Source organism: Pomacea canaliculata, linkage group LG4 (assembly GCF_003073045.1).
Source record: "Pomacea canaliculata isolate SZHN2017 linkage group LG4, ASM307304v1, whole genome shotgun sequence".
Taxonomy (NCBI): Eukaryota; Metazoa; Mollusca; class Gastropoda; order Architaenioglossa; family Ampullariidae; genus Pomacea; species Pomacea canaliculata.
The window spans coordinates 23,496,626-23,517,381 of record NC_037593.1 but is presented as its reverse complement, the minus strand read 5'-3'; the positions used below and the strand labels follow the sequence as shown (position 1 = coordinate 23,517,381).

At 43.0% G+C, this 20,756-nt stretch overlaps 1 protein-coding gene across 1 annotated transcript in view; it reads right to left on the bottom strand.

Moving 5' to 3' along the window:
* Window positions 1–1,412: 1,412 nt before the first annotated feature.
* LOC112562462 (zinc finger protein 28-like) overlaps window positions 1,413–20,756 on the bottom strand; it is a 21,015-nt gene continuing 1,671 nt past the window's right edge. Inside the window, 5 exon segments of the mRNA XM_025235743.1 lie at window positions 1,413–8,787; window positions 9,012–9,244; window positions 9,378–10,816; window positions 10,916–11,534; window positions 11,537–12,083. Of these exon segments, the coding sequence (XP_025091528.1) occupies window positions 8,491–8,787; window positions 9,012–9,244; window positions 9,378–10,816; window positions 10,916–11,534; window positions 11,537–12,083 (3,135 nt within the window). The 3' untranslated portion in view covers window positions 1,413–8,490.

Sequence of the window (20,756 nt, the reverse complement as noted above, 5' to 3'; positions counted from 1 at the left end):
ATAACAATGACTTGTTCTCACATATTCGCTTTCTCTCGTATCAACACAAATTCTTATCTTCTCTGGATTTTGTTTTGGAGCAGCTACGATTCTGGAAACCCATTCAATAGGTCTCGAAACTATCTCTATGACATTATCTTACATCGTTTGAGTTTTTCTTTCTTGGTTTGTTGTTGTTTTGCTACAAAATACAAATACAATACATTTTTATTAATCATTTTCAGGAAATTTTTTCGTTCCAATGATGCTATTACATAATACCGACATTAAATGATACATCAAGTTTGACTGAATATAAGCATACGTGTAAACAAAACACAAGAAAGACCGGGTGTTTCAGGAACGGGAGGGGTAGGGGTAGATTGGTGCTTTACGCTGAGCCAGCACCTAAGGCTGTATCACGACAAGGCAGCCAGCCCTGTAAACAGATGCCACATGCAGAGAAAGTACATCGTGCCGAGACGAGAACTGAACCAGGACAGCCAACCTTTGCTCTCCTGGTGACACCGATGACGTAGTCCTCGCCATGATTGGGTTGTATACGTGGATTATGCTGAAATAAAAGAATGCAGATATCGTGCGGTCTGGCTCTGGGAACTCTAAGCCTACGCTTCTTTCTATGCATCTGTAGTCGAATTCCTGTCGGAGTGGATGAGAGTCATCGGCTAAAATTGTAGTTGTTGTGCAGAAGCTTGTGATATAGTGTCTCTAACCCTCTCCTGTTTTTATTTTAAATGTTCTTGTTCATCTTGTCCCTATCCTGTTTAGCGTCACCTTTATTGCCAGAAGCAGATTTTCTAAAATAGTTAATCATATGAGTTGGAAACCGTGTCCTACACTGTCTCACATGTACAGTCATAAAGCTATATACACACATGCCTGCACGCCTGTCAATGGCATAAACTTCTAAATGTAAACATCCCCTATCACTTTGATAAGTGTGCTGATACTCAGCACTTTAGTAAAGAACCTATGACAAAAGATAACAGTGCATCAGCCCTGTGTAACAAAGTGAACATAATGGAAGCAGATGAGGAACTGTGCCAACGCAGAAGGATAAGAGCAGGTGCTGTCTGATGTATGAATCCTACTTTCTGAAATGTAGGACACAAACAAGTCTAAGACAATAGTAGGACAACTCTTGTTTACATCCTTCACGTAAACTATGCCTTTCTGCAGATTTCAAGTTTAATGTGCTTTTTGCAGATTGCAATCAGAGTGCCATTGGCCAGACTTTTCAGATTACAGGCAATCTAGGTCCCACTCGCCAGACGGCTAACAATCCTCCAGGCATCACTTACAAAGAGATACTGGTAGACACTTTTCTTAGGGCCTTCTGTATCACGAAATGTTATCTTCATGAAATTCTCAAACGTACACACACATACATATATGAACTTCCAAAGCCATAATGAATATATGATTTTTTTATTTTTATATAAATTCTGACCACAAAAATCTGATTTTCATGTACCCATCCTGGCTATGCAACTGAGCAACTACAAATTTCTATTTTAATGCATTTCTCAGGTAAGGCTAAGTAATGCCGTTACACATTCCAGTTTCTGGACACTGCTGTCTGCTAAACTATGATTGCTGATAAACAAGTGGCACAAGATTTTTCTTTGGACACGAACGATGGGAAAGCAGACAGTGATTGCACCTCTTGCACCAAGAGGGAGCATGGTAGAATGAAAGCATACCCAAGGAAGAGGTAGAAATTAATATTCAACAGTGATACAAGTCAGGGAAGTAAAAAGTAACCCATACTCATGTTACCTGTTGCTACACTGCTGTATATGTTTTCTTGTGGCTCTAAAGGTACATTTCTAGAACAGCAGTGGATAAAAGGGAAGGTAGGTGCATTGTGGGCAAAGATGAATAAGAATGGGAAAGATGTTAGCTCTTGAGCCTAAATAATATCCTTCTATTACATGGGTGCAAAAGGGATATAATAGGAAGAGATGTCAAGTCTTGAACTTACTATGTCTCCTATCAAATAGGTGCGATTTTGAGGCCAACGAAAATAAATAAGTTTCATAAACTTGAGAATGCATTTGTGTTGCTAAACATTATATATGAATGACATCTTAATGCAAAACCTGAAGCAAACATTAACTTGGTCATTATCCTTAGGAGTCTCTTTTAAGCATTTGATTTAGCAAATAAAAGCCTGATGTTTACAGCAATCTTCGAATCTTTTCAATCCCCTACTGGCATTATTAACATTTTGTTAAATGTAAAGGTCACTGACCTAATTGCATCAATGAACAACAACTGTGCTACATCCCAAAAAGGGAGAGGGAATGCATTAATTTGACAATTTTTAAATGCTTTAAGATGTGATTTAAGCCGTCATAATGTAAAAATAAGTTTTCCTCTATTACAGATGTAGTTTTCTATTACAGTCAATGTATTATACCCAAGAGGAAATAACTCTCATTATTAAAAAATAGTAGCCAGCTCAACCATCCTGGTAATGATTATTCATACAATGCTGTCAAAAATATAAATTAGCAAGAATGGTTGTTCTCCTCAAATTAAGAATCTGCAGAATGTTAACAATATACATATCACCCTTCAAATTTAAGGTTTCTAACCTTTCGTTGGCCTCTTTAATTAAGCAATCAGTGTACAAACATTTTAGATTTTCTTTGCTGGGCATTGAGTGTCACATTACAATCAATAGAATCAGAAAGTCTTCACCACCACAAGACAGCGGTCCCAACATCATTCGTTCAAATATCAAATCAGGCAACAGGTATATATCAGAAATATGAACTGAAAAGTGTATAATGAGGTAGATATGGTTGGACAAACAACCCTTTTAAGACAACTCTCACTAAAGCTAATATGTACAAACACCAACATTAATGCAGCAAACAGGGATAATCTACTGCACAGATTCACTGAAAGTTAAATGATGACAGAAGTCAGAACATGGTTGTTCTCCTAAATTTCTTCACATGTATCTGCTTTCAAAAACTTGCAAAAGAAAAATACTTCAATGCACACATCAGTTACAAAATATGTTGCAGCGAATTCAAGCAAAAAAGTGATTTCACCAGCCTCAATTTTTTTCACAACTAGCCAGTATAATGATCTCTCTTGCTTTCACACACTCATACACAGAGGAAGGAGTTGGGGGTGAAGAGAAACTGGATTGCTCTCTCAAGACTGGTGCAAAGTTGCAAGGCAACTCTCCATTTGCTTAAGAATGCAATCAGACTGATCTGCACACAATCAGTAAAAACATAACACATTTCCTTTCTTAGTCTCCTTCAGGACTTTTGGTAAATAAAATTATACTTCTTTTACTTTGATCAATGAATTGCCAATGTGCAACTGAACATTACAAATGGTCATGTCCAATAACTTGCATCAAGCACTTGACCTATGCAGGGTTATGCAGGTCAAGACAACCATGGACATAACCATCCACCAACATACATGCTTGCATGTGTGCCTTTGTGTGCAGGCATAGAAAGTGTGGCTATTTAACCTCCTGCCTACAGCTGCTGTGAAATGTTGATATGGTATCATAACGCTCATAGCAGCAGCTGGCAAGGGGTTGAACATAAAGTACTGCAAAGGAACTATAAAAAAATGCTTTTAAAAGATAAAACAAAGAATGGAAAAAATGGAAAGATTCCAAGAAAATCATTATAGAATTGTCTTTTAATATGAATGATAAAGTAACAAGGACAACTGTATCCACTATGACATAATTTTTGTTGTTGAATGTCTAAAATGATAAATGACACGCACAGTACCATCTTTAGATTAACACAAGTTTCAACATAACACTGTCCACATGGTGCTTGCCAGTAGGCATTCACTTGCATTTACATGACTAAGATTAAGACACACTTAACTGTCAACTATCACAAGATACTGACAAGCAACGTGCAGATTACAAAGCTCAGCAAATACGGGGAAATGTTCATCTTTACAGGGCTTGCAAGAAGAATGATGTCTCAGCAGATGAGCATATGGACAGCTGTAACGGCCCCAGATTAAATGTACCCATAATATGAATGCGGCTAATAATCTTCACTGACACTTTTACCTTCCTCAATCATTTAGGCTAAAATCTAAAATTATTTTTGTCATCTTCCACCTATCCTTGAAATATTCAAATCACTGATGTTAGAGCATCAAGATGCAATTACAGGTAAAAAAAACAATGCTTTTTCTCTGAGTGCATGGCAAAAAAAGTAATAAACAGATCCACAATATTAATAACAGTGTATACAACAATTCTACCCACATAATTCTTAGCACTGAGTGTATGAAAAAGACGTGACATAATGTTACATAACCAATGAAGCGAAAAAGCTAAATATTTCAGCTCCTTCAGTTCTTCCCTGCATTGAAGTGACCCAGAAATATGAGCTTGAGGTAAAAAAGCTGCAAGAGTTGCAAAAGTACTTGTAAACATCCTCTTAATAACATTACTCTTAATAACTATAAAAAATATAGCTTTTGACAATGTCTGCTGTCATTGCCACACAAATTTTGCAAAGTCCTGAAACAATGTCTTCTCAATAGTTCACACTAACAAAATGAATTTATTTGTTTTTCTATGCCATAAAACAAATTACTATTTTTTAAATACTTTGTGGCAGCATAATCTAAAACAAACCAACAAAATTTAAATATATGTTAAATTTTTTATTTTTAAGAAAGATTCAATCCAAAGAAATTGTGAAGGGAAAAAGCATTCAATTAAAAGTGCATTCTGACATTTCAGGTCACATTACCTGTTCTATTATTACAATGCTGCAGGAAAAGTTATATGATGTAGGGGCAGTTAATGGCTAGATTGTGATTTCTATCTACTAAAAGTTACAATTCTATAGTTTCATTTAATCTTAAAGCCTCTTTTGTCTCAAACCTTGTGTATATCACATCTACAGATAATAGTGGAGGAAGCATTTACTAAATTATTAATTATATTTCAAATGACCGTGCTGTTACTTTCTCTTTTAATATTGGTTTAAAATGTAAACCTAACAAAATATCTGTAGTCGATTTTACCAAAATTTAGGCTTTTCTTGCTGCCAGTGCCACTTATAAAGGAAATAGATCTGATGAAAGTTAACCTTAAGTGAAATCTTAAAAACTGCCAGGACCTCTTAATCAGAAAATAGTCCAAATTTTTACTAACAGCTGGTAAATTTCAGCTTGCAGGACACACTTGGTGCTTGATGTGTGATTTAGACTGCACTGGTGCCAAGCTATTCCTAAGCTAACTGAAAGATGCCGTAAAACTGCAGTTCTTAGTGTAAGAAAAATTCTTGGGTGAAACAAAAATATCTTTAAATGATAAATCTCCTCTTCTTGCCCCCCAACCCATATAATACTAGAAATTGTGAGAAAACAGCTAACATATCTGTTAGTAAGCAGAATTCTACCTTTACATAATTGAAGATTTAAAATAAAATCATTAGGTAAATGTCAAGAGTCAAAATCAAAATAAAACTAGATTGATGGGAGGGGTTTAACCATTTTCCCTACAGTTAAAGGCACAATATGGAAGACTGAATGTGCAAGCCTATTAAGCATTTAGAGGTCAAGCACACCAGGAAATACAACAAAAATTTTTAAAAAAAAATGAAAAAGAAAAAAAAAATTATATGAAGTGCATCCAACAACAAAGAAAGAACTAGTTTTTCCACGAACAAATAAAGTTCTGAATATATACACACCTACACGTCTACATAACTTTCACCTGAGAGATGTATTCTTGAGACTGAGCACAGGAAAACAGAGGCAGGGGACATGTTTACAGTGTACAAGGTACACAGTCAAGCTACATTTTTGTGGCATTCACACCCAATATTAAGCTATGCACAAACGGTGTTGATGAAATGGTGTGAGAAGAGGGGCAGGCTTGCTATGAACTTCTGCTCTGAAAAAGTATGCAACAAAGGACAATCTCTCTCACACACACTTATTAAAGTGGTTGCTACTATGATTTGTTGTCTTCCTAATACAAACCATTCACCGTTTCATCATCTGCAAATTAGAATTCACTTACTTAAGTCCCTTTTATGTACTGCCTGCACAAAATATAAAGAAATGCTAATATGACAGCATTTATATTATCAGATTATACTTATCTATATCTTTATACAGTACTACACATGCATTACAGAGATCACAGCATTATATAGAACAATCTATTTTGTAAAGTCTGATAAGCCCAAACAAAAAATGTATACTGTTAAATCACATTCCTCTGCTTGTCTTGACCATACTGAGGTGAGTGTAATTTAATATGTGAAGAGGGGAGTACTGAGACAATGATGATAATAGCTCCACTTTGGAAAATTGAGCAGGGACCTAGTGTCAAACATCAAATTTGATGATACAGGAGTTCAGCATCAACTATAATGAAAAAGAAATGTGCTGAGCACAACAATGGTGGCTGCTGCTACTACACTTCGACTAACATGCCATCAATGTTGTTTTGAGCGTGTTAAATAATATACTGGACTGGTGAGAGCATGTCTATCACATGGGACAGGCAGTCTTGATTTAGAGGTAGATTTATGTGACTAAACACTGATGTGTATGCTGCTTTATACCCGTTTTTATTTTTAATCTGCACACAGAAATTAAACCAAATATGCACAAAAAAAGAGGCAAAAAAAAAGCTGCTTAAGGTGCACCTTAACTCCTAAAACCTGTTTTCACCAAACACTTCTCATGGCAAAGTCTGATGCGCTTGCTCAATTGCTCCACCAGTACTTGTGTAAAAACTGGCCATTCCATATTCATATTTCCAACAACTGCCTGAGATGGAAAGCTCGAGAAATCAGCTTTCCCACATCAATCACAAAAACAACAGAAAAAATCCCTGGATCTATAAACACAGATGCATAATCATTTTCATAAAAAACAAATTAATTTTTAAGTGTTTTTCAGCAAGACATGTATTACAATAGTACCAAAAGAAGGTAAAGGTATTCCCAATACATAATCAGTAAAACATGAATATAGTGGAATAATGGAGGTACACATGCCACAAGCTTATCTGGCCATGCCTTAGCAAGATTGGCAGGTTTTTTTTTAGTCATTAAATGGGTTATCTATTTTTTCAGGAAATTGTGTTCTTTTTTTTTTTTTGTAGGTTAAATACTGGAAATCCACTATAAAAGTTCAAGACAATGATGACAAATGGGTAGCAAATGATCATAATGTATGCATTCAAAAGACAAAGTGAAAAACTTTGAATATAATGTACAAAAGGGTGGAAATCATGAAAAAAATCCTTGTACCCTATCAAGAGTTGTTTGAGAATGTTTCAAATCCTGGTATTGGTGGTTATCCAATACCTGATGCCCTGAGGTAGTGTAAAGTCTCACAACAAGTCAGAACATGTACAATGAGCAGTGCTTCATATATATGTATACATACAACCAGGGGTAAATATCAAAGCTATGTTACAAATCCTGAGACAAAGTCTGTAACTATCAAATATATGTGCACTCTAAGAACAATAGAGATACTTTCCAGAACAACAAGAAATGGTGGGGAGCTGAAAGGACAAAGGTCTGGTGGGTTAAGGTAGCATCTTTTAGCAACTGTAACTGCAGTTTTTGCACCCGTATTGATGAAAACATATTTACAAAAGTTAGCTGCAATATGACTCTGCTTGCTAAATCCAGGAGCTGAACACAAAGTTCAGTCACTTGCAGGTCTTGCCATTTAAAAAAAAAAAAAATAGCAGGGATAAACACAGCAGCAGCCCATGACCAAGCCTTTAACTTTCTTTTAAGAGCAAATAATCAACATCTTTGCATAAAACAAATTGTCTAAGTTTTTAAGTTCCCAGAAAAAGAAAAGAAAAAAGAACAATCCCAACCTGAGGCAGTTGCCATATAAGCAAAAATTAAAAGCAACACTCATGATAAATCTACTTTCAAATAAGGTTAAAAACAAACAGTAAACACTAGCATGTTCTTTCACAATCCCTGATTTGTCTCTCAAAATAGACAAGAGAGGACATAGAATATTTCAAAATCCCTGCTCACACTTAAACCAAAATATTTTGCACCAATCTATGGTTCAATGAACATCATTTCCTACACAATACAAAAACAAGACAAGAGACAGAGGTATTTGTATTTTCACGAGGTAAATGTCTTTAGATAAAAGAAAGATATGTTTAACAAGTGTTTTGGTCAAAAATATGAATGCACGCAGTGTGAGGATTCTCCAGGAATTCCCTTTATATTTGCTTCTGTACCTCACTTGACAAACAAACAAAAAAAAAATTGCAGAAAGTTTCTAGGTACAATATTTCTATATTAATCTATGTCATACACCTCACTGAAAAATGCTTAACCCTCATTCTGTTCCACAGCATGTCAAAATTCTTTTTCCACTACAACAGTGTCTCCGTATTTTCTGAAAAAGGGAGACAAATAAAGATCACATGGAAGCAGTAGGGTGAACTGGGGTATGGTCCATTCCTGTATACTACCTGAGATGGTCATAGATGTGTAAAGAAAAGTACACTTTGTCACGGCAGTTTTCCCCGCAGGTGTTGCAGGTGAAAGGTTGGTCTGGCTGGTGGAGCTTCTGATGCACGTGGTACATGGTGTAGTCTGTGAAATAACAGTCACAGTATGGACAGCGAAACAATTTCCCTGCTGTCATGAGCATGGCGATGGTCTCATGTTGCAGGCCCTCTAATGCTGAGGATCCAATCCTGGAAGGACTGCTGGCAGACATATCCAGAGGAGCATTCTCAGAACAGCCCCCTCCAAAGTATCTGCATTATTACCAACTGGTACGATACGAGAACAGCACAAAGTAACCTGTGCACCGTAATCTTTAGCATTGGATGAGCAGAGGGGCTTGACAATGCTCTGGCTATCTTGCACCATTGGTGTCACCTGGCTTCGTGACATACTGGGACTACTACCTTCATCCCCATGCTGACGGTCTTCCTCATGTCCATGGTCTCTTGGCATGCTCTTTTCCATCATGGTACTTACCTTACCATCCATGTTCTCATCATCAGAAATGAGATCATGGCAAGATGATGATGCACCATCTGCTGCAACTGTTGGATGGTATACTGGACCCTGAGAATGACCTACAGCTGATGGGATCTGGTCCTGTGAGGATGTTCCTAAAGAAGAGGTGCTGCGTCGCTGCTTGTCTGGTAGACTGAGGTTGAGGGCATCTGACTGAATATCTTGTTGAACAGAGCTGGCTGCAGACAGCCCTGAGGCATAATTAAGAAACTGTGCTGTAGCCATGTATGGCGGGTAGAGGGACTGCGTGACAGCGGGCAATCCTTGGTAAGATGCAAAGAGATTCTGAGGGAGGGAAGGGGAAGAGGAGAAACCCCTAACATCAAAACTGTTTCCCTGAGGGCAAGGCATCACGGCCTCCTATGCTCACCCCACTTGACTCTGGCTTTAGAGTTCGTGACCGCGGTGTGACTGTCCTCAGTGCCTCACCAGGCATCACTAACGAAGCAGTTGGAACCTGACCTTGAGGTGATGGTAGAGCGATATTGGCCTCATGTGTCTGATTTGGTACAGCCCCTCTGTTGGCTAATGGTGACTGTTGGGTTGACTTTCCATTGGACACAAACATGTCCCAGATGGTTTCTGTATTGCCACCGTGGCGTCTGGCATGGCGACGTAAAGTTGAGCCTCGAGTGAACCTTGCTCCACAAATATGACAATGGTATGGCTTAATACCAGCATGAAGTTTGATGTGTGACTTCATGTTGTTCTTGTAGCCAAACCTCTTCTTGCATGTTGGACATTCATAGGGTTTCTGGTCTGCATGGGCTTTTTCATGAAAGCGCATAAATGATTTGGGATATTCCTTGTCACATAATCTGCACCACTCCTTGTCCCGTGCACCACTTGGAGTATTGTGGCCATTGGTCAAAATAGACTCTTCAGAACCTGCAATAGATGTAGGAGAAGGTCTCATTTGGATAAGTGGAGGAGGTTCTGACAGCATGGCTGGTGAATCATCTGATGCTCTGCTGTCAACACTCAGAGGGGGCGGCAGTTTTGGTGCTACCTCCTCTTTGAGGGGAGAAGAGCTTCGAGACTTTGCGAAACGAAGATACAGGAGTGATGTTCTCTCCTGCTGAAGGATGTTGTGAGTAAGGACGTGCTGGTGCAGATGAATAAGGGAACTTGCAGTTTTCTTGCAATGACGACAAGCAACTGGCATATGATTATGTGTTCTTACATGTTGACGTATGACATGCTGCCGCAAGGCAAACTTGCGAGCAAAGAACACCCCACAAACCACACAGCAGAATGGGTTTTCTACATTGTGAATGCGCTCGTGTGCCATGCGCATTGATGTTCGCAAAAAGCGCTGCCCGCAAATGTGACATGAATTGGGACTATACTTCTGGTGAACCTGCATGTGGCTATGGAGAGCCCTGCTAGAATCAAACTGCTGCTTACAAATCCCACACTCTTTCTCTGGGATGCTGGAATAAGCTTTGTCAACGTCCATGCTGGATGCACCATAATCCCTACCCCTTGGGTCAATGTTACAGTCATTTCTGGCATCACCTTTGCCTTCCATGAAACTATTTCCATCTTGATCAAAACGAATGTCTGCAGACTTCTGAGCCAGCTCCAATGGCGACATTTGAGTAACCTGTGACCCCCAAAACAGCTTGTAGCTTTCCTGAGACAATGGTTGAGAAGAGTTATTGTAGGTATAGTTGTTGAGAAAGAAAGATTTTCCTGAGGTGGGGTTACTCCCTCTATGTGAACCATTGCCTACAGCTAAAGAAGAGTTATTTTTGATTTGGTTGGTTTAACTGTTAGGTCTTCTGCGGCATCACTTTCTACATCATCTTCTACAGAGTGTGAGCCATTGGACGGAGAGAGTGAGGCAGTTGACAAGGTACTAAACAAATGCTGCCCATATTCTGCCTTGGTCAGATTTGCTATTAACAGAGTCCAAGTCCCTGCTCAGACTACAAGCAACACTGAAATCGGGGGATGCACCAGCCACCTGAAAGTTAACTAGTGACCCAGGTTCCTGTTTAATGGATGACAGAACAGAGTTGCGATTCTGGTCCACATTACTGCTACTGCCTGCTACACTTGAGGGAGAGGAGTTGCGGGCAGATGAGGTAGACGTGACTGGCACATTTGAGTACATTGACTGAGATCCATAGGCGCTATATATGGAGTTGAGCTTGTGGGCATTAGACAACACTGACATACCCAATGAGGTAGATACTGCTGATGAGGTAGAGATAAGAAGTGGGGAAGGGGATTCCCTGTTCATTGTTAGAAGTGGGGGAGGATGTGATGGAATGTTTAAACTGCCGCTGGAAGAGATGCCGTCATCGCCACTGCTGCCAGTTCCAGCAGTTGTCACAATGCTCGTAACACTTGTATCAGAGCTGCCTTTTGCCAAACTGCCCTTTGCTTTACGAACAGGACAGCGTTTCTCATGGTATCGCCGGGTGGTGGAACGGGTGAACACTTTCGAACAATAGCCGCAGATACGTGATTTCGAGGGAATCCATTTGAAGCGTAGTTGTACAACTCACTGCCATAGTTGTAGCTAGGCATGGCCACTCCACTGATGCCATAGGGGAATCCCTGTTCTGACTGCATGCGAGCATACGCCAGCGTGGCCACCACTGCAGCCTCTGAAGGGTCCGAATTGGAATATACACCCGTTAATGATGCTGCCACATTATTGGCAGTGCCTTCCCGATAACAATTATACGATGATCTTCCATGGCTCTTGTGACTTTGTTCTGACACTTTATCCACTGGAACTGGCTGGGGAAGATGGACAGACTTTGATGTGGACAGTGGAGGAGTTGTCATTCCAGTTACCAATGATGAACATGCTGGCAGCATCCTCTGTGAAGGGAGACCAGGCTTGCTGGAACTCTTCATGGTAGAATGGGTGCCAAGGTTCTGTTCCTTGACTGTACTGAAATGCTCTTGGGTGCCAGCAATGCAGGAGAGAGGAAGAAGAGATGAGGTGAGGGCTTGCTTCTGAATGTAACGTGGTGCATACTGACATGCCTCCAGGACTGCCACCTCTGGACCCTGGACAGACAACAAACCCAACCTCTGTAAACCATGTTCAGCATTCAATCTGTATTTTGAATATTCAAGATGAAAAAGTACATACAACTAAGCAAAACTGTCATGATAATTGTGGTAGTGATATAAAAATAATTTATCAGAAAAAAACCTAAACATTCAATGTTTTAGCATGCTTTTTTTTTTCAGAACACTGACTTCACTGTGACTCTGCCCTGATCACGAGCATGCATGTGTCTGTATTTACTTTGTGTGTGAGTAGGTGTGTCTATTGTTAAAGTGATAATGTCTGTTATATGCAATCAAAGGGTGCATGGTTGCTAGTGATTCAATTTACTGGATTGGTCTGTTTATCATTTCTGTAAAGTACTCTGAGAAAATCATTGAAAAAGTGCTATATAAATGCTCATTACTATTAACCTTAACCTTGTGCATCTATCAAACATGGCACACTGCATCTATATTATGAAGCTACCCTGGGTGAAGAAATATATTACTAAAATTAATTCTGACAATAAAGAAATATTGTAAATAATAAAATTAATATGATTTACAGTAAGTAGTGCATGTATTTACTCTGAAACGAGAACGAGCATCGCTTGCCTGAGAAGCTATATGCCTACTCACAACAGTGTGGGAATTGTTATTAAGGAAATGGAAAAGGTTATGTATTGTAAAAGTATGGGGGAAGGTTTATAAAGCCTTAATATAGTGCGTAAATACAGAAATAAATATGTTACTATTTCGCAGATTTTTGGTTATCGCGAGTGGTTCTGAAAATGTTACTATTATGTGCAACACTGGCTAATCCCATGCTCAGGAAAAAAATCCTCTAGCTAAATACTAAACCAGATCATCATAACCAATTTTCTTCTGCAAAATCTTTTAATGTAAATTGATTTCCAAGAACATGATACAAATTACTTGCTAACAAATCAACACAGACAATGCACTACCAAAAAAATCACAAGTTTTCTTTCCTATAATATAATCACAATGCTGCCTAAAGAAAGTTATATTTTTAAAAAGATTTTGCTTTCAAATTGTTTTTGTGACATATACTGCCTGCAAACGTCCATGGCAAAATCTATCACATACACACAGATGACATCTAGATGTGTATATATATATGCACACAGCCAAGTATAGTTAACAAGCAAATGGCCGTTGTTTGCATGTGTGTAGTCTTATAGTAGAAGGGGCCCTGCACTGTTAATCTTAAAAGAAATAGTATGAGACTACACACATGCAAACACCCAAAGTGAATAAATGCTCTTTATATAAATTTTCCAGAATCGTTGAAGGCTACAATTATTCTGAAGGTATTGGTGTGCTGTACATGACATGCCCCTCACTGTCATTTAGGTGTGTACTATATATACCCACTGTTCTGTAGTCTGGATCCCTGCACAATCTACTTCAAATACACGATCTTACCCGCACAATGGACGACCATGGGTCTCACCACCAGCAGTGACCACTGACCACTAATGTGCCCTCCAAACACAAACATGGCCAAGGCCTTCCCCTTTCTAACTCCCTCCCTCCCTGGCTGCCCATGTGACTAGCTAGGCCTTGTTTGCAAGTGAATACCACTGTTAGGTATCCCTGCACCAGGGCACAGGGCGGCGGTGATGTTACTCAACTTCTCCCAGCCCCCGCCCACCGCGGCTTTTGTCTGCGTGCCCAGTGGTTCGCTCTTGCTGACCGGTTCCCTCCCCGCGCGCGCCACAGAGACGTCATCGTTACACGCCAAGGACAGCTCGGCCGCAACGCGTCCCTAGTGGAGGAAGGGGTGAACTAACGCTGAGGGGTGAAAGGTGAGACATATGGCTCGGCAACAAGCCATTCTGCTGTCCCCTCCCCCAACATCCTATACCTGCTTCCTCAGGTGCGCCAGCACTGACAGATACCGGGGAGTGAAGAGGGGGGACATCTTGCCATGCTCTGCTGGGCTGAGGCACGCCGGCCGGTCGTGTGACCCGGGGCAAGGTATGTGTATCCTTGCACTTGCGCAGGTAAGAAACACCACAGACTGCGCCTTCCTTCCTCCACCCTACCGCTTTTGTCACGTGATCACAAAGACGATGACAGCAAGGGGATGGCAAACACCGACAATGACCACGTGAGCGGGTAGCAACACCTCCCAAAGAGCACACCACCCGTCGTTAACGACAGTCAAAGACCGCAGAGAGAAAACGAGAGAGACCGCAGGTCATCATTGCCGCAGAGTGGCGTCGCCATACCTCCCTTCCTAGGAAAAACAGCGCGGGTTTGATTTCCCAAGCAGAATTGCATCTGGTTTTTTGACGAAAGGAACGAGTTGTAAGCATGAACAAAAGTGCAACATGATTCGGTTGCTATCCCCCTATCCCCGCCCCCACTGTCCTACCTCCTTAAGTTATCAGCCAATAAAAGCACTTGTAACAATAAAGAGTAGGCACTAACAATAATCAAGTAAACGGTATGCAGTTGAGGGTACGGAATTTAAACTCCGGCGCTATTTTTATAACGGCGACGATACTGCTAGGCTCACCTCGCTCTCCGACCCGTGGAGTTCACAATGCTTTAGTTATAAAAGCGTTGGACGTTTATGTGTCACTTTAACCATTGATGTGTATAGGTGGATTGCTGTCTGTCTTGCGAAGTTCTCCGCTGTTAGTCTTGGCGAGCCTGAACAATGAATGTGACTAAACCGGAAGCTTTGTAGTATCATGCCACCTTTTAGTAGTTAACTGGGAAAAAAAGTCGTCTGCCAGCAGTCCGGTAATACAAGTTCGTGCTGGCATAGCACGGGCAAGCCCTCTGAACTCGTTGGGGCGATATGCGGAAGACGGAAGAGACCACGAGAAATGTGAGTGTAGGTGAAGGTGTGGACGTTGGGAGAGAGGGAGCGATGTCCGTATCGGTCCCACGGCCGAGAAGACGCATCTACTGAAGGCTGCACCTCTAGGTAGTGGTAGATGCGCTTTTTGCCCCTTTCTCTCTCCCTCGCGTGTGTATGCGCGCGTGCGCCACTGAGGTAAATGCCGGCGTCATGATCTCAACATTCTGACCAGAAATCATTCAAAACTTTTAAAAGTTGATCACAAATCCGAAACTCTTAAAAACGAGGGCAATGGTGACAATTTCTGTAAGAGTGCGTGTTCGTTAGCCGCCATCAGAAAGTTTAAGCTGACCCCCACTAGGCAAAAAAAAAAGTGTCCTGTCACCGGCCCGTGTTTCAAACGGTTATTTGGGCAGAAAGCTGAGATCGTGGAACCGGAAATTTGACGATGGCGGCAAGATCTGAGCGAAAAGGGGATAAGTGGAGCAAGCGAGAGGTGGGAGGCGAGTTGGTTTTTCAAAACCATGCATACAGGCCACATCCGACCTCAGTAATAAGCAGTTGGGGTTTTTTCTGCCAGACTCACGGCTCCTCCTGCTGTCAGCACGTGAATTAGCCGAGACAGATGGAGACGCCGCTCTATCACTGCACTGCCACAGCCAGCATCGATCGCGTGCTGGTCGCCATTGTAGCATCAACTTTCAATCTCTTCACCAACCACACAAATACTGCATGCGATGACATGGCACAACCTCTTGTAAATACTGCGTGCTACAACACGACTCGCTACTTTCGTGGGAGAAGTGTTGGGAGGTAACGGTCCTCCAATTCTAATAACCCTAACGAAAAACAAATACCATTTATATTTGCTTAATCCTGCCATGAACATCTAACTGATTTTTTTTTAATTCCACTCGAGAACATACAAGGAGTATATTGTTTGATGTGGTCCCCGGCCAATGCACTTGACTGAAGTCTTGCATACAGTGTCCTTAATTAAGCGTGACCTACAGTTCAATTTTTAATCGTTTAAAATTTTTTTTTATCTCATGATTCTGTTTACCCGTACATCACTCCTTCTAGCCCCCATCCGCCTTACGGTCGGCACCGTGGCCGAACCCAGGGTGCCAAGAGTAGTTGTGTATCCTCAGACTGACCCATATCCTTGAAGTGACCCGCGCGATCTGGCTTCAACTCCGGCACTGGCTGACTGCATGCAGGGTGCATAGACCCTGGCAGGTGAGATGGCGGGTTGGTGGTGGCAGCGAGGTGCTTAGCTTGCGCTTCAACCACTGTACATGCGACCCAAGGTGTTTTCCACCTAGTTTGCTCGCTGTTGAAGGCCATATTGCGGTCACGTGACCCCCCAGTGCCTCGCGCATGACCTTCGGAACGCCTCTTTCGCACTAACGCTTTTGATTCTGGCAATGTTTATAGAATTTTTACACTACACATACGTCTAATGTTTACAGTCTCGCTATGATTTTTAAGGTATCTAAGCAAAGTACTGAAAACTGTCAGGTGATTTCACAGTCGCCATTCACGCCAGGCAACGGGCGTTAAGGGGTGGTGGTTGAGGTAAGTGGGTGTATTGCACGTTTGCCCTATTGTTAGGGGCCTCTGTGTGACCTGCAGTTGCCAGGGCTACTCAAGCTTCGGGTGCATGGGTGGAATGGGGGTATCGAACCTCAAGGGCAGGGAATCTCGGAGATCTATGTTTCCGTTCCTTCTGTGCTAAATTAAAGCTGACAGCGCTTTAAGTGTGACGTGTGCAGGGCGCATGGATGCATGCACGTGCATCGGGGGAAGACCTCGCGTTGGTTCTTATCCTGAATCAATGGCCTTGCACACGAGCCGATGCTGAAGGTAGAAGCATGCCGCGGGCGAAGTCTGAGGAGGCAAGCCCGTGCTCGCCATCACTGCGCGCTCAGCTTCCACCGCCTTCTTCTCACTAAACGCCACGCAGTTGAGCTCCCCACGGGCTATGGGCGGGATGGGGTGGGGGAACGGAGGAGGGCAAAGTGGAATTTCCCGACCGACAGTAACCTGGTTTTCTGTGCTGCAGACTGCAGGCCTCCACGCATGTAGATGGCGTGCATACGCACAGAAAGTGAGTGAGAGCGAGCGAGAGAGAGGTGGTAATGCCCGGTAAAGCGCAGCACAGAAAAAAAAACCCTGGAGGTCAAGGGTCGCGGGCAATTCGAGGTCATGGAATAGGATGGGGGCTGATTCCCTGCACCTATTTAGGTCACAACAGTTGCTGATAGGTGAGCATGAGTGGGTGGGGAAAGGCTAACAGCCGCGGGTCGGTGGGTGGGTGGATAGGTGACCGAGTGGGTGCAATGGACGGTTAAACTGGGAGGGGAGGTAGGGCTGGAGACAGGATACCACGGGTACTGCACAATAAAACGACATAGGTTTGACTGTTGCTAAGTACGTTTTCTCTCAGCAAAGATAGTCGATGATTTATTTTTACCTATCTCCTCCAACTAATTCTGATAAATGTACCGTCTGTACTCCATGTGGTCCTCTGGGACGGCTGGCGCTGGGTTTAGCAGATGGAGAGCGCACGATGACTCGCCGTGGCAAGCACAAATGGTCCTTGAAAAACACTAACACTGCATTGTGCCTCAGGTCAGTGAACCGTGCGTACGTTTGGGCAAGTGTCACAAAGTGGGGGCGCCTCCAAAAGAGCACACTAGTAGCAGTGTGTGCGTGTCTACGAGCGCAGCGCGCACAAAGCTTTCAACAAGTATATATTTATAAGCAAAATATTCTTCCCAATAAATAACCAGGTGACAACGATTCATCACCAGCTAAATAAAACAGGGCTAGTCAAGCCCTTCATCTTTTACAATGTCACTGCGGATACCTGTGTCTCAACAGCAGTAAAGGTGGGACAACCCACCCTCGGCCTTGAACGGCAGTAAAACCACCCACCCTTGCACCCGCACCCACTCTGTTGCCACCCCCCCCCCCCAACACACACTCCCTCAAGCAGCTCACAATTGTTCTTGTCAATCACTCCAGCAGCCGCATGAGCAAGCTTCGGGCGTCCGGAAGGCAATATTATTTCCTTTTTTTTTTGTCTTGGGTTTCTCCAATAGTATTTTTGGGCTTCTAGTCTTTTGAACTTCTATATGAAATCGGGTAAACAAAGAAATACCCTGCGCACATGAAGGCTAGGGGAAGGATAACACTCGTATGAGCTCCGTACGCTCAACACTATTGCCTCAGCTCTCCGGCAGCTAATGAGAACCTCTTGACAGTTTGACTGGCCACGATTACATACGCTTGAACATCAGTTAACAGCTTTCTCATATACCGTATAGCTGAAGATAGAGACTTTCTGCAGTCTCTCAGCCCATAGTTACTATTAGTATTCCTTGTGCTCTCTCGCACGCACAGGCATATGCATGTCGTCAGTACATATAACATATCCTATAAATGTTATAACCGCTCGTAAGATGAGGTGCTGCATGCAGCAGAGGAGGTGCGCGGGAGGACATTTTGCTGTCACTAAGGTCGGCAGCTGTGGCCAGTGGGGCAGCAAACGCGAAATTTACATTAAGGCAGCTAAAAAGGAAGGACGACGTTGGAGGCAAACAGCACTTAACGGTTTATGCACAATGCGGGTGGCAGGGAGGGGAAAAACCACACCCACTACTGGTGACGGGTGGTGCGGACTAGCACAATGCTGGACATGCTTCGGGCAAACCACATGTTTCACGTTAACAATGGCGCTTTAGAGTCTTGCCGTAACTTTGAAACATCGTTAGCCTGTACTTTGTGCTCCATGCACATCGTCTCTCAAACCCTTGAAACGGGGCCAGAGCATGAAATCATTTGTGCACGGTCAGTGAATTCGATCTTCTCCTCCCCTTGAAAAACCCTAGCAACTAAAGGTCTAGAAAAAATTACATGCCGTTCATATACAATAAGAAATTTATTCTTTCCCCATCAAAAGCAACGACCTTCTCAATCGATGCTCATCGTGAATTGTGCCGAAAGCTGGACTTGTCTTATCCACGTTGAACCGTAACTAGCCTGGATGCTGATGGGTCATGCGTGCATGACGCATGTGTATGTGTACAGAGAGTAAGTATATCGCTGGCTTGGCGATAATGGCCACTGTCGGCCGTTTCCACACGTGATAACAAGCCCCTAAGAAGCGAGTAAGCTAACGTCAAGGAGAGGTCAGTGCAAGTCTTGCAGCGCATGATGATACGTCACGGCGCCTGCCTAGGCATGGTGTGAGCGGCTGGCCCTACTTGTTTGCCGTGCACGCGGCTAGCGGCGCGAGCGTGCCCATGCTAGCTGTGACGTGCGACACGGCCCTCGTCCACCACCAGTCCACCAGACTCCCCCACCTCGTCCAACAGTCACCTCGCCTCCCCCAATCTCCCCGCCCGACTGGTCCCGTCGGCTTCACCTTCTGCGACTGGCGCCTTTCAGCCGCACAGCACGTCGATGCCGGCGTCCGCGAGTAGACCGTGGGTGGATGCGCGTCCTCCCTTATTCCCCTCATCACTTCGCGCGCAGTGGTATCTACCCTTTGCAAGCACCGCTGAGAATTAGTCTAATACCACACCAATTTTTTTCTTTTGAGTAAAATTAAGGGTTCAAAACATAGATACAGTCGAAATTATTAAGGTTTTTCTGTTCCACCCACCCCGCTCGTAGAAAAGGCGATGACAATCAGTGACATTCTGGTTGCTGCAGTCCGCTCACTTGTCATCGACTCGAGTACCTGCGGAATGGTCAGGCCGAGAGTCGTCGTAGGTTGTGGACAGCTGATGGACCACGGGGCAAGACCCGGCTTGGGTGCAGCCGCTACACCTCTTTGCCACTGACGCCGACGACTCGCTACGCTCCACTTCTCACGCCTTCCACCCCCCTCCACTTCAGGCTTTTTGGTTGATAAGACTAGCGGCACCGCCGGCATGGATCTGTGCTAAACAGAGGGGGGAGGGGCGCCCTGCTTTACTACGACCCATTGCGGCCCTTCGTACTGTCCTTCAGTGAGAACGTAGCGATAAAAGAATATATAGTGCAGAGGCGCTTCGGGAACGGGTGTGTTCATCCGACTGAGGTGAGCCACGCGGCTATAAGGAAAGTGAAGACAGTCATTTAGTGCAATCGATCTGTGTCGATAGCGCTAACAGTAACGTCTGCTCGAACACTCAGGCACACATTCTAAGGAGAGCAGAATAAAGCACCGAAAGCCATGCACAGGGAAGGGCATCATACCGTTCACATGGACAACCGACAATATTGGTACTGGAATGTATTTACGGAAGAATCTGTCAGCGCAGCCTACAGCTACCGTGTTAAAAACCACCAAAATATTGTCCCGCAAATCGACCTCAAGAGCGAAAAACAAAAATCGTAGATCTCTCAGTCACAGGCAATACCACTAGGTCGTCCGTATCCACTGCCTCAAACAGGAGCACAACAATACACGGAGATGCTACAACTCCTGATATCCATTAGCGCCACTTGCGGATCTGGATGTCCGGACAAATTTAGATCATCCCGACCCGTGTAAATTTTTTGAGACATGCCGCAAGCGTTCTTTGAGGAGTTTTTTCCTGGACAGCGCCATGAGTGACTCGTGAATGACAGCATCGCTCTCTCGAACAGTCGGGTCTAGCATTCAATTCGGGATGCAGTAGGTGTAACGAGAAACGAGAATATACAACCAGGGCAGTGTTGCAACTCGCTATGTGTATGGTCACTCACAGTTACCTTCTGCGAACATCATAAGTTGTCAGATAAAAATAAAAAATTGAGAAGACGGTGACCGAAATGAGCCGTCTATCCCAATAATTAGTCAACGACTACACTAC